The sequence below is a fragment of the Manacus candei genome, unplaced genomic scaffold, assembly GCF_025592945.1.
Source record: "Manacus candei isolate 608988 ecotype Guabito, Panama unplaced genomic scaffold, ASM2559294v1 h1tg000028l, whole genome shotgun sequence".
Lineage (NCBI taxonomy): Eukaryota > Metazoa > Chordata > Aves > Passeriformes > Pipridae > Manacus > Manacus candei.
The window spans coordinates 44,094,438-44,108,821 of NW_026138076.1; the positions used below are offsets into that span (position 1 = coordinate 44,094,438).

The 14,384-nt window shown below is 43.2% G+C and overlaps 1 protein-coding gene across 1 annotated transcript in view; it reads right to left on the reverse strand.

The window, feature by feature from the left end:
• The window catches only part of AFF1 (ALF transcription elongation factor 1), a 74,629-nt gene that overhangs the window by 44,479 nt on the left and 15,766 nt on the right, over positions 1-14,384 (reverse strand). The window contains exons 2-3 of the mRNA XM_051790903.1: positions 5,582-5,702; positions 4,065-5,063 (exon numbers count right to left, since the gene is read on the reverse strand). Coding sequence (XP_051646863.1) covers positions 4,065-5,063; positions 5,582-5,702 — 1,120 coding nt within the window. The remainder of the gene's footprint in view (positions 1-4,064; positions 5,064-5,581; positions 5,703-14,384) is intronic.

Here is a 14,384-nt window from a genome sequence, read left to right on the forward strand (position 1 = left end):
CCCTTCTGCTCAGTAATTGAGAAATATGCATGAGGTATAATATACATGGTAGAAAGATAAAAACAGATTAATATTAAATATTGTGTATTCATTATGTGAGGCCAAGAGCGCTATATATTTGTCTTTAAAGATTTTCATTTCTAAAGGATGCTGGATTGAAACAATATATTTATTTCTACCCTACAGGGTTCACCTGTCTGACAACTCCTGACAGTAGAAAAGCTCAGTTGCCATGGAGAGAAGTCAGTGAAAAATTACTTACTAGAATGGACTTTTTATATTTGTCATCCAAACTTCTTTGTAGGTATTTAGTCATTACATATACTATATAACGACCATGTTTTAACAGGTGACCATTCATAAGTGTTTACTGAGGGGAACAGAACCCAAATGACAGCAATCCCAGTTTGAACACAAAGATCTTTGTGTGTACCCTGTGCTTCAAGGATAATACAGTGTAACCAAAAAGACTTAACACATCTGGGCCTCTTCATTGTTGCTTCTTTTTGTCGTTTTCGTACTTTAAATTGGCTGTTTCCCTATTTGCTTCCTGGTTCACAGGCAGGAGAGTCCAGTGAGGCCTCATTACATGAGGTAAAAAGAGCTATGCCCTAACATTTACAAAATTGCCAGGAAAACAAAGCGAAACCTTCAGTGAGCATCAAGGGCTGTACATTCCTTCAGACACTCTGCCCTTAATAATACTTGAGGATTTACAAACATCTCTCTCAAAGGAGCCTCACTGCTTCTTGGCCCTTCTGTCAAGCCAATTCCCTTTCACACATCACAGACCGTGTCAATGGAGGAAATACAAGGGTCTCTGTTGCTGCTGCAGGTCTCCTAAAGACATGAGAAGAGAGAATGGCTTTAAAAGTATCGTTGTTCCGGTGCTGGGGGAAGAGGTAAAACCTGGCACATGAAGACAAGGGGTACATGTAAGCTTCTTCATGTGTGCTATATTTTTAAGGCTCACAATAAATTTGGAAAGATGCCTTAAAGAGACTGGGATGGCATTTGAAAGTGAAGGTTTTGATTTGGGAAAGAGCTGTTCAGTTTCTTTATGCAAATGCGACGTGAGTCACTGCATGGTTATCCTCTGTGGATTAATTCACTCTACAGTGGAACTGTGTGTCTATTTGGGCTGGAAGGCTTAACTTTTCAGTGTTCCCATGAGCAGAAGCTGTCCATAACGTATTCACAGCTGCAGGTGAAACAAGCCTCAGAAATTCAATTAGCCAACACAAATGTGGTTGAGGAAATGGCTTTCTTAAGTCATGTCAAGGGACATGATGGGAAGAACCATATTTGGCATGTGGCTGTTCAGTAAACTGGGGCCAAACAGTTTAAATAAAATCTGTAAAGCCATGCTCCCAGTTGCTGGGAGGAGGAGAGAAGAACAGCAGAATTTCTGCTAGTCTAGACCTATTCACTGACAGGGTCATGGCAGAGCAGGAGCCTCCCTGCAGCTTCTGTTTCACCAAAAACTAAACAGGACGACCTTTCAGCCAAAGGACCCCCAGTCAGCATTCTCAAGATCCTTTCTTTGGGTGAATCTTTCACCTGTGTGCAGCAACCCTCATAGGATGTTTCCTGAAAGCAAACCAGCCCAGCCCTGCTCCCCAGTCACCACCCCTGAACTGTACATGCAGCACACAGGGCACACAGCCAGGGCTGCAACCTCACTGTTTCTTCCTCCTCCCTCTCCAGGCTTCAGCACTGGAGGGACTGTATTATCAAATAGATGTTGATCATTAAGACCAAACAGAAGTAAGCAAATGTGACAATGAAAAGACTGAAATAAGCAGAAAATGAAGTAATGAATTTTTCACAAGGGCTTACAGAGCCATTATCCAAAATGCCTATGCACAGAAAACTGTCAGGGGCCACAGCCTAAAGATCCCTGGATCAAAGCAGTATCATTCAGCATATCCACAAAAAGGTTCATCTATCTGCTTCAAAATGGACTAGGCATATAATTAAATACAGGTTCCTGGGTTGTGCAAAAACTTTTTTTGTATTATCTTCAATTCCCTTTTTATTCTGTTCTTACTTTGCCACTGATCTAACAGAAGGAGCATGAGTAATGCTACTCATGCACTGGCAGCTGTAGAATTTTCATGGGCATTTGGCCTCAGACTCATGTGCTCAATGGAAAGTGAGAAAGAAGTTTCATTCAGCACACAGCATTATAGCTAACATCACCCTAATGAAATTCATGTTAAATCAGAGATACATGAGATGACAGAAGTATGGGAAAAGAGAAACAGACAATAATGCAGATGAGACAATAAGATAATATAGAAGACGATGCCCTGCACTGGTTCACTTCTCCCCAGGAGTAAAATATCTGGTCAGGCAAATAAGGAAATGCAGACCTCAGTGAACTTCCTGTTTTGAGCTGTGATGTGCAATGCCAAACCTATCTGGAAGCAAATAAAATCTCTCAGCTTGAAAAAAAAATTAACAACTTCTCAACTATGTAGTTTTGATCATTTCCTCTCATTTTCCACAAGATATTGCCTACAGCCATTTGTAGCTGATCCACACCCTTTTCCATGAAAAGCAGACTTCAACCACACTCTTCCTTTTCATTACAAAGGTGGCAAAAGACAATTTGAAAACTATCTTTGTAGCTCTTCTGGCCCAGCTGCTTTAGGTCAGCACTGTGGGATCCCATATCCCATAGGGCATAGCAATAATCTCAGTGCTGAAGGATGAGCAGAGTAAAACCCCAAAAAAATACCAGGGAACCAAGTGCCCTTGAGCTCATGGGAGGCCAAGCCACAAGGCAGGCAGGGTCAGTATGCTGGTCCCTTGGCACAGCTCACACTGGGCTTCAAAGGGCACAGGAAAAAGAGCTGTGTTTGCTGGACAGCATATGTACATCAGCACTGCTCCTCCTCTCCCACTGCTTTACCAGTCAAGGCTTCTGCCTCCATCACACAGGACAAAATCAGAGAGGTGGTCTTGGGGTCAGCAAAAACAAATGGAGTACAGTAAGCAATCTTGCTGTATCAAAATAATTATAAAGGAAAGAAGCACATCTTAACTTTCTGGTTAAGAAGGAATTATAGTTCCAGATATCCCTTTCCCCTCATGTTTCCTAATAGTCTCCTAAACAATACACCTGCTCCTAGTGAAACTACAGGACTTCCCAGCAGGGTCTAAACTTGGAAATGTAGGTGACAAATGCTTTTGGAAATCTTCAGAGAAGCCTTCCCAACCACTCTGTCCACTGTCCTTTTCTTTTTCTCTCAAGCGAAAGCCGCAACAGACGAATCAAACGCAGCTCAACTGTGCCAGTCTCTGCCACTCGCTGCCCATAACCTCTAATCAACTCAAGGTACAAAAAAAAAAAATTTAAAAAAAAATAGCACCTTCTCCAAAGTTTTCTTCTCTCTGTCAAGCACATTTAAACAGTACAACAGCAACAGTGATATGTTTTGAACTGCATCTATTGATCTGCAAACCCTGTCCTCAGTCTTGCTGTACCAACTGAAATGGTTCAACCTGGAAAAGAGCAATTCATACTTTCCCATGGGTCTACAAGTGAAATCTTACGAACTTACTGAGGAGAATCCTGTGGTGTTCACAGTCCCAGGTGACTGCAGACCTTGCTGCACAGTTTCCTGTCCCAATATTCAGTGAGGATTTGGGGCCTCCACCCACCGGGACTCAGATTGAGTCCTGACACTCTGCATGTACTAACTGCATCGCCACTTGACCTTCTCACTGCATCATTTCCCCCTTCTTTTTCAACAAGCCTTAGAGGAAAACAAAAATCATAGTCACAGAAGCAGTCTCTCAAACCATAAAACCTGCTGCAGCCTCACTCAGAAAATGGAAGAATCCACTGAAGAATCATGGAAAGCATTGTTTCCACCATCCAAACAGGATGCTATCTCACCCAGCTCATCAAAAGCCAACCTCAAAATGCACCTTCTAAACAGGATCATTCACGTACAGCTGTCATTGCTTCTGACAGTTGTTGCTGTGCGACGACCTGTTCTCCCAGAGCTGAAGTTATCCTGCTGGCAACAGAGACCCCCAACAACTGCACTTACCTCTACAGGCTTTGAAGGGGTCTCCAATTTGGATAGTTCAGCTTTGGCTTTTGCCTTCAAATCTGAGATATCTTCATTGGGTTCTTCCTTGGGCTCAGAAGGGGTTTCCAATTTGGATAATTCAGCTTTGACTTTTGCCTTCAAATCCAAGAGATCTTCATTAGGTCCTTCGTGGTATTCCTCCATGAGAGGTTTGAGCTCCAGGGATTCAAATGGTGCCTGATCTTGGCCATCCATGGGTCTGACATAGGCAGTTGGTTTCTGCTGCATTGCACTGGCTTTTGATGTCAAAGATGGGGGGAAAGTCTGAGAGGAAGGCTGAGCAGTGCTGGTCAAGGTAATGGCTGAGCTGTCCCGACTTTCCTTCTCCTGTGATCCTGTCACTAGGTCCTGAGATGATTTTGTTTGACTGTAAGACGGCCCATGACTTTTGCTGCTGTTCTGTGACCTGGAATTGATATGCTGGCTGGAATGTAGAGGTGACAGGGGTGCCACTGGAGAAGACAACAAACATGGCAGTAATGGAGAAAGTGGCAAAGGGGAGGCCTGCAGTTCATGAGCACAACCTTCACCATCCCCAGGCTTGTCACTCTGACTGTGCTGAAAACCTGCCTGACTTTCCCGGCCACCACGATTGTGTCCTTGACCTTGGCTCCCACTGTTGGATAAGCTGCGACTCTTGGTGTGCAAACCTGAAGCTGGTTCTGTTCCTGATTGTGCCTTTTGGTAGTGAATGGAGTGGTTTGGGGGTCGAGGTGCTACAACCATAGGTCCCACGGGTGGACGGCGGGGCGGGTGCTGGAATGAAGATGGTAATGTATGGCTGGTCTTTCCAGGAAAGTATGGGTAATCAGGCTGTCCTGGTGGGATCAGAGGAACAACGCTTTTCGGAATTCCTATGAGATTCTGACAGGATTTGTTGCTCATGAACTCCTTGACCTCCTCGTAATTGCCCAGCATGTTCTGAATTCGGCTTGACAACTCATCTTCTTTATTAGTCTGCAACAGAAGAACAAAGAGGTGAAAATTTCAAAAACACCCCAAGAGATCCAGCTCAAGAAGAGACAGTTCTTCAGGATCTTAACTTAATCACTATACATCACCACGAGTGAAGTTAGGCAAGCTTATCTTGATCCTGTAAATCTCTCCAAAGCAAATAGGACTCCTGTAGCCACTATCAATTATTCCAAGCCAAGCTTGCAGGTGCACCTGCAGCCTTTAGGAACACTAACATCAGATCCATTTTTTATAAGCACATCTGAAGACAGACAGGCAGCCAAGCTGCTTCTGAGCGCTCTCCCTCAAAGGAGGTCAACCCCAAGTCCATCGTGCTCTTGCACAGCCAACAGAGTTTTAAGGACATACTCTGAGGAACTGAAGCTCAGTAGATGGGAAGATGCTGTGTTTGCCTGTACCATGCTCAAGTCTGCTACACCCCATGCAGAAGACACAGCTCTCCTCTTCCCCCCCAACCCTTCTTCCTCCTCTCCTTCCACCCCATGCCCCCCTACTATTACCTTGTAGGGTTCTGCAAAGAGAGGAATCTTCTTTGAGAACTGGTCTTTCTTCTCTAGAACCTCCTGACTCCGTCTCTCTCTCTCTCGAATACGCAGCAAGTTTCTGTCCTCGTTGCACAAGCTTCAGGAAGGAAAGAAAGAAAGGATGACTAACACTGTACACTAGTGTTATCAACAAGTGCCTACTTTGTGCAGAACCCCTGGTTTTCAGACAACGGTATATGTCCAGAATGAAAGTAATTTTGTAATTCACAGAGTGGTTACAGCTGACAAATCAGTTATGTCAAGTATTTGCTGCACAACACAGTAATGTGACACACAAGATACAGCGTGCATCCTTCTCAGTGATTTCTTCTCTTGATAGCATCCTTCGAGAAGAAAAACTATCTACCCATTTAATTGTGAAACAAATTGAGTCAATGGGTGTGATAAGCACATAAGCTGGCAGATCCGCTTGCAGTGATTAATGTGAAAAACCACCATTCCTGTTTTCCTTCAGACTTTTACCCCAATTCGTCATCCAAGAGTAAAAGAGAATCCACTATTTTGAAGGTGTTGCCACTTTCAAAGACTGAGCTTTGCCTACTCGGCAAAAAACAAGGCAATACAACTTGGCAATGTACAGGCTCAAAAACTCACTCTCCACTTCACATGGACATCTGGAAAGCTGCTTACCTAGAAAGCCATGTACTTGCATTTAAAGCGATCATGCAAACTTATTTAGAAAAAAGGTATCAGAAATTCAGAAAACACAAGGTCAAACCCCCCTGTTCCTTCTCAGCCACATCTGCATGCACTCAATTACTCAATTCCACCAGCCCCACATCAAAACACCAATAAAGCCATGTCACGTGCACAGCAGAATGACTTCACAGAAAACCAGACCCTTTCAACTACACCTTGTCTTTAAAATACTACTGCAAACCACAGGAATCTCTTGCTCTAACCTTTATAGACACTGGGGAAGGAAAAGCACACAGGCATAGTGGATGCAGGTATCTCTCTCGTCTCCCATGTCTACTCCACTGCACAGTCTACTGTATACACACAATTCCAATATTATTCTTCATACACTTATCTTCTCAAGTGCCCGAGTTTGCAAGTGAAGAGCCCTGTCTTCCCCACCAGCGACATTTTCCCAAATACTACACCAATAATCAGCTCCTGAAAATATGATCATCCCTAAAGGAAAGGCAGAGGACTGGCTTTGCTGTAGCAGTTAACCAAGAGGTCTGACTGATACAGAGGGGGTTTCCTGATCAATGGGAGCTCTGGAAAACGATGCTGTCTGATGGTAAATTTCTATATATGGAACTGCAGCCAGGATGTACTTGTACCACTAAAACAGAAAAACATATTCAGGGGTTAGATTGTTCACATTTAGCATAGTTTCCAACTTTGCTAATGCTGAACTGTTTCCAAATATAGCAAAACAGAAGTGTACAGTAAGATCCATGTACCCACTTCTGCAAACAGTGCAAACAATTTAAAAAATCTACAATAAAAACAAAACAAAAAGGAACAAACAAAAAAAATCCCAAACAGGAATCACAGACCATTGCTTCAGTCAATATACATAATCCTTCTGTTACAAACTATGTAATAGAAGCATTTCCCCTCTGCATTTGATGTCATTTTGCATGTGAGCAATTTCCTATCTATAAGCAGTTAGTTGGTCGGTTGCCCTGTGTGTGCCAGGAAAGTTTTGTGCAGTCAGGTGTGGGAGATGCCAACCACAGAAGACAAAAACTTAGGAGGAATTATAAGGCAAACTAGAAGCAATCTTGGCTGTATCTACTACTGTATGCTTGCAAAAGATTTTTTTAAGTGAATGTATTTTTTTAAGTGAAAGCCAGGCCACATATTATGACCCTGAAAATTGCCTTCTACTTGAACAGTGTCCTACGTCCATGTGGATTATGGATGTCCTTCTATTTCTAGGCTGGCAAGCATCCAAATTCAGAGCAATCAAGCTGTTTTGCTCAGGGGTTCTGATCACGTTCAAACAAAAGGAAAACCTAAACCACTTGAGCTGCTTGCAACGATAATATTTACAGTGAGAAGTAGCCCTGTTTCCTATACGTACCCCAACACTGAATGTAAAACAACTTGCATGCCTCTTGCTACAAAAACAGCAGCTGTAATACCTCTAAAGGCCTTTTCTTTCCCTGAACCTTCCTTGACCCCAAGCTGTCTTCCCAGCAATAAATTCTTTCTAAAGAGTGTGCGAAGGGAGAGAGAGGGGAGGGACAGAGGCAAGGGGAAGGGACACCACTTTTTTGCCATAATGCCAGTTCCTGCAGGTTTAAGTGAAGACAAAGGTGCCTATTCCAGAGCAGCCTGGCGGACATGGGTGCTCACACACGCACAGGACTACAGGGCACTGCTTGGCAAGGTTAGTCATGCCTTAGTACCACTGCAGACCACCTCATGCCCTCACAGTGACTAGTGGCCCAGGCTGCTGGCCATGCACAGCTGGCTGCCCGTGCAGCCAGGAGAGGGGTCATTCCCCTCCCCTTTCCTGTTCAGGTTCGTCATCCACCCTCTGCCTCCCTGTCTGAATTGGATCAAAGCTATTTTTGTTCCATAGTTTCCTCCAGCTTCATTGAACAGAAGGAGCTGCAGTTTCAAAAGCAGAAGGATAAGGGAAGAAACAGTGAGTAGCTACTTACTTGATCATGCAGTTGAGACCAGCAGCCCTCCCTCCTTTAATTTACAGACAAGACCTTAAACTACCTGAAAACAAGAGCTAAAACTCATTTCAATTCCATTCTGTCATGTAAGTGCCATGTTTCCATGCATGTTGTCCCATCTCATACTTCAGGGGCTTTTATTTTTTAAAAAAATAGGTTGTGTTGCACTAGATGGCATTCCGAATTCAGAGCAGAAGAGTCTGCTGTCTACTGAAATGCCCACTTCTTTAATATAAGCCTGTCGATATCCTACTCTCAGCACCTGTGGAAACACCATTCCTGCCCACCATTAACCTGGCCATTGAGGGCATTTGTCAACATGCTCTTCAAAGATTTTGAAATCCTGGGTTACAGTGCAACTCGTAACACTGAACGGCTACCCTAAGGTCAGCGTTAGGAAGCCAGGCAGAAAGCCTTGGAGAACCACCGTCAGCTCAGGCCCTGCAGGGACCTGTGCCAAGAGGAGAGGAGGTCTCCACGACCAGCCAGGCGCCAGCAGAGGAAACCCGTGCAGAGACACTGCCTGCTCGTCTCCAGCAAGCCGTCCCTTGCACAGAGACAGAGCCCCAACCCCCCTACTGACAAAGCTGCAGGGCAAACCCCAGCTTCTCTTCTTCAGGAACCTCTCCAGACTAGCCACTTTGATATTTAGGCTTTCCTAGAATGGGATCTCAGAAAACCTCAAAACCTCATAACTGAACCCACCCCCAAACTCTTACTTACCGATTTGCAAAAATGCCTTGGGAAACCAGACCTTGAGGCTTAGCACCAACACACAAAGCACATTGGAGCCTGGGAGCTAGGGGACACATGCACAAAACTCCTCTACAGCAAAAAAAAACCCCAGATCATGCCTTGCTACAGACTGAAACAGTAAAATACTCCCAGGTTGTAATAAAGAAATTTGGTTCAGAAAGTTCAGCAAAGCACGCACCCTGACCCACATCATCATCCAGACTTGGGTCTGTAACAGAAGCCATGAGAATATCAGCGTGCTCTGAAATCACTCTCAGTGACATGCCAGTCCTTACTACAGAGTTTCAAATGCTGCTATGTGACAATCCAGCCCGTGACAGCATTTTCAAAAAATAGACTGGTGCAGGAAGAAATTCTGCCTCTCCTGTCCTGTGTGTTCTCCGCATGAAAACAAAATGAAAATAAAAATCTGCTTTAATTGCAAAGATCTAGTGCTGTCAAAAGGAATTATCCAGGAGCAGGGAAGGGGGGGGTGAAGAAAGGCTACAAAGCAAATACACAAACACACTCACTTCCTTCTCAACGCACAGAACATTTTCCTCTGAAACACAGAGACAACATTTGAGTACAACTGCAGGAAATCACAAATTTACTGAAACTGTTTTGTCATTAAAACTGATTCATTTTTTATCATGAGAAACTGCTGATCCACACTTCTCATGACTGAGAGATGTATTCTTGTTTAAGGCAAGACATATTGTCCCCAAAACCAGTTAAACGGAAATCATGGATGCACCGTAACAGCCTCGCCGCAGCATCCCAATTCTGCTGCTCTTAAAGTCTCCATGGAAGAATGGCCACCAATTTATATAGCCTACAAATCTATAAAGATTAAATTTTCAGCCTATCAGCTTGAAAAGAAGCATGGATAATGGCATGGCACAGAAAGTTACTGAGCATCACAACTGTGCTCAGCTCTCACACTGTATCACCTGAGCAGTGAGCCTGACAGTGACTAAGACAAGCAAATGAAAGGACATTACAGTTAATACCAAACAGCATAAAAAAATGTGTTGCCCCAACCTTTGCTTCCTTTCTTTTATGGAAACATTGTCAAGTTGTGACTTGCTAAATTTTTAAAATTTGTTTCACATCAAACACTATTTCGCAGAAGATACACAGATTGAACATACACAAATGATAAAATAGAAACATAAGGCAGAAGAGCAACAGATGGTACAGTTAGTCAATTATTTTCTGCATCATCATCGGTCAGCCTTAGTAGATGCTTCCCAAAAATAAACATCTTTACACTGAAGAAATATGAATTGAATTTTCTTGCCAAGATTTTGTTTCCTCTAGCTCCTTTAACTCATCGAGTCTATCCAGCCCTGACTATTGACTGTATGAGAGCAGCATTAGACCCACTGAGCAAGAGATCAAGGTCTCACAGCCCACCTGTTTATCCACAATGATGGTAAAAAACCTTCAGTCAAATATTTTTCATCACAAATAATGTTCCAAGAAAATGCAGCACTGCTGCAACCTTTCCTTCAAAGCATATGGAAAAATGATCCTGAATTCAGCTCTTCCTATGTTTTAAATACACAGACCTCTAGGTTACACCAAAAAATTGAAGTAGAGAAGGCTAGGATGTTAAAACAGGCAGAAGGGAATTGCCAGTTTGCTTAAGCAGAAGCTAAGTTAGCTTTTGCTAGGAAAAAAAAAAAAGCAGTTCTACTTTTGTAACATTAATCATCTTCTCACTCGGCCTCTCCTATGGTAATCTTTGGGTTCAAATTCTTATTTATTTGTTTCCTACCACTGTTGCCAAGTTTAAAATTATATTCATTACTCAGCCATTAAAAGGTTTTTGCTTCCTTTCAGCATCAATAGGCCTTTCATCTTCAAGCAGTTCCCAGAAGTAAGCCCAAACGTTTCCTGAGAAGAACTGAGTCCCTGCAGCGCCCAGCGACTTTGGCAGGAATTGGGAACTCTCAGATGTTCTTCAAACATGACAAATCCTTCACAGACTTCTGCCTAAAAACCCTAAACGGCTATGCACTTGAAAACACACCCAAGATTTCTCAGCCTATGGTCCACAAACCACTGAGGTCTCAAAAGAGTAAAAAGACTTTTCTAAAGATGCAAATAACTGACAGTAGCATGTCTACTTTATGCCATTAAAGTAGGCACCTTTATGTCTACTCAAAAAAGGCAAAAAAGTGAAAAGTTTACAACTTTTACTTTACCTCATGAACTGAAATGTTTAAAAGTTATCTTTTACTTAGTTGTAAATAAGAGCCAATATAGCAATATCATACTAAACAGGTTTTTGATTGCCAGAGGCAGGAAAGCCTCATGATGAGTAAGAAACACAAATGGCCCCCTCCCCAAGTGGTGAGCCCCCAAGAGGTCAGAATACAGCACACAAACAGTCTGTTAGCAGAAAGATGCTCCCAGTAAAAAGCAGGAGCTCATGCTGATGTCCAGCCTCACTTAACAGTAACTTAGAAAATGTGGAAAAACATAACAACTATACAGCACTTCAGTCTGTTGCCGTAGCTGAAGCACCTGAACAAACCAAATGGTAGTTTCTTCACTTTTGATGCTGCAGAAATGAAGTCTAAAGAAACCCAGGCTTTCAGCCCCTCCCCATGTACCTTGACGTTAATAGAATGTTGTCAGAAAAGGTGTTAATTATAAGTTAGACGGAGAACAGGAAAGCTGTCATTCTCCATCTAAATGCAAATATACTAGAAGGGCTTTTAAGAAGGTGTGATTGTGTGAAGTGTAATTACAAGGAAAGCAGACAAGGAGTTGATGAATTTAAGGCTTTGTTTGTTCTAGATGTGGCAGGCAAAGGAGGAAATGTGAAAAATTTAAATCACCAGGTATGAGCAATGAAAAATCCTGACCACTTTGCCTTTTAGAGGCAAGGAGTTCTGTATACAGCAGGCACACATCTCCAGATTTCCCTGAGCCAAGTGAGTGGTCTGACTGCCTTTCAGCCCTGAAGGCATGCATGTGTGTCTTTCTGGGTAGGTGAGTAAAGACCTACAACTCTAGTGCTATTTCAGTAACTGGGTATGCACAGAAAGATTCAAAGTTGCTGGCCCTTGTCTGCAGCACTGACGGTGCAGCTCTGGAAGTACAGTGTAGGATGGAACCTGAGTGCAGGACTAGTTCCCCAGGTTTGGAGAGCCCCCTCACAGCTGCACACCGAGCAGCCTTGATTGCAGTGACTCAACCGTGACAAGACTGAGCTTGCATAGGAGCAGTTTTTGCAGGCAAAAACTCACTTCATTGTCTCACTTCATCAGCAAGGATCAAAAAGTTGGCCTTGTCAGGACACAGATGGACACTTGCTCGAATGACTGCGTTTACTTTGCAGTGGTGACAGTGAAAAACGAGTTATTCTAAACTTCACTCTCTCTGTCAAAATGGGAGGCTTCGGTCTGCCACTAACACAGCTAAACTCCTCTGCTGCACAGCTGAGCAAACATTTTCACACAGCCCCAAGCACCTCCAGAGATGCTCCCACAGAGAGCTCCCAGACCCAGGACCAATCTGGTGAAGCTCAGCTGGCACACACAGATCCCTCTGACAGCATGCTACATCCTGGCTTTGTCTGAGAACCCATTTGTATGGAAAAGCGGCATTCCCTGCTGAGCAGATCCTGCTCGGACAGAGTGGGGACTCTGAGTCACCCACGATTCCCTCAGAAGTGACCTTTTCTTGTTTTTATGGATTTAAAGGTCAGACACAGTCACACAATGTCTCATCAACAAAATGCAACCTTGCATTATTCCTGACTCTCCACAGGGCAGGCATAGGCATGCTGGCAGCAGGGTAACAAGCCCTGTGCCAGCTGCTGCTGCTGCAGTAAGTCTTCTAGCAGCACATACCCTACCTCTGCAGCACCAGGAGCTTGCTGCAAGGTGGATTTTTCTCCCCTTGATGAAAATGTAGGTAAAGCATTTGGTGACTGCTATGAACTAAGCATGCAGACATGAACTCACATGTGGTCATGTTAGAGCAGCACAGTGGCAATTTGTTTGGATAAGTCAGTGTTCAGACAGTACGAAGGCAGCAAGAAAAATTAAGGTGAGTAGACCCATTAGAGACTCAATTTAACACGTTCTGCTCTTCATCAAGACAAAAGAACCTGAAGCAACTCTCACTACTTGGGAATGGACTGCCCTGCATTATACCCTCCCACAGTGTTTCTTCCTCTTGATTATCTACATGTCACTCACAATGAAACCATCCTGCATTTCTCCTGGTTGCTTAAGTCAGCCTGAGATATGTAAATAAATTTAACTCAAGTATTGGTTTACAAACCCCAGCTCAGGAAGATTATGTGACTGAAGTAAAATCAGTGGAAGAGTGCCAAAACTCAAGCTTTGTTAAGCCTGGCTGGATCCTCCAGCACTCTGCACTTCAGTGCACTGCTTCAGCTATTATCTCTATGCCGAATCTTTCTGTTATGGCTCTTTAAATCAGTTATATGAACACAGAAACAGGGTAACTACTACGTGGTGAGCAGCAAGCCTTTCAGAGCAGGGATACCCTTTCACTGCATCTACATGTTTTATCAGCTCACCCACCACTAGCAAAATATTACTGTTTCTAACGCTGACAAGGCATACTCGAACAGTCAGAAGTGGTTATCAACTGCTGCTCAATCAGTCTGAAGGCTTTCTTCAGTGAAGTGGTGCATGAAATCTCCCACCGTACCCATCTGCCTCTGAATTCCTCATCTCAATGGCAGAAATCCAGCACCTGGGATGAACTGCTGTAGGCTTGCCTGGGAAAATGAATAGGGTACAACTTACATTCTACCTTACATAAAACCTATCCTACCTGCTCATTTGCTTTTGCCTTGAAATACGTCTCTTTGTTGTTGAGTACAATCAATTTACTGATAATAGGTTTAAAGGCAACAAGAGAACTGCATTCACAGTTGTAAGCTACAAAAAGAGGAATGTAAAGATGAAGTCAGGTTTCTATTTCTTTAATGTATGCTTCAAAAGAAGCACCCTTTACTGGCAAACTTTGGAGATCTGAGAGTTTAGGTAAAAAGGCTATTGCAAGCTAGTACTGTTTGAAAAAGAGCCTAATAATTAAGGGATCAGGAAAAAAAAAATTACCTTTAATATTAACTCCCCAAACCTATTTTAATTGATTTATTTTAACACAATTACAAGATTTTGATTCACACACATATTTCCATCTTACTGATTATAGGAAATAAAACCACGGTTGCTTAGACCTACTGTTCCTCCACACCAAGTGTCCAAATATTTTATTCCTGACCTAGCACAGAAGTACTCAGTAAAGCAGAGTCCAATGGTTCCCTTCAACTCAGTTACTGTTTCTACAGGATTCTGATAAAAATGATAAGCCTTCCA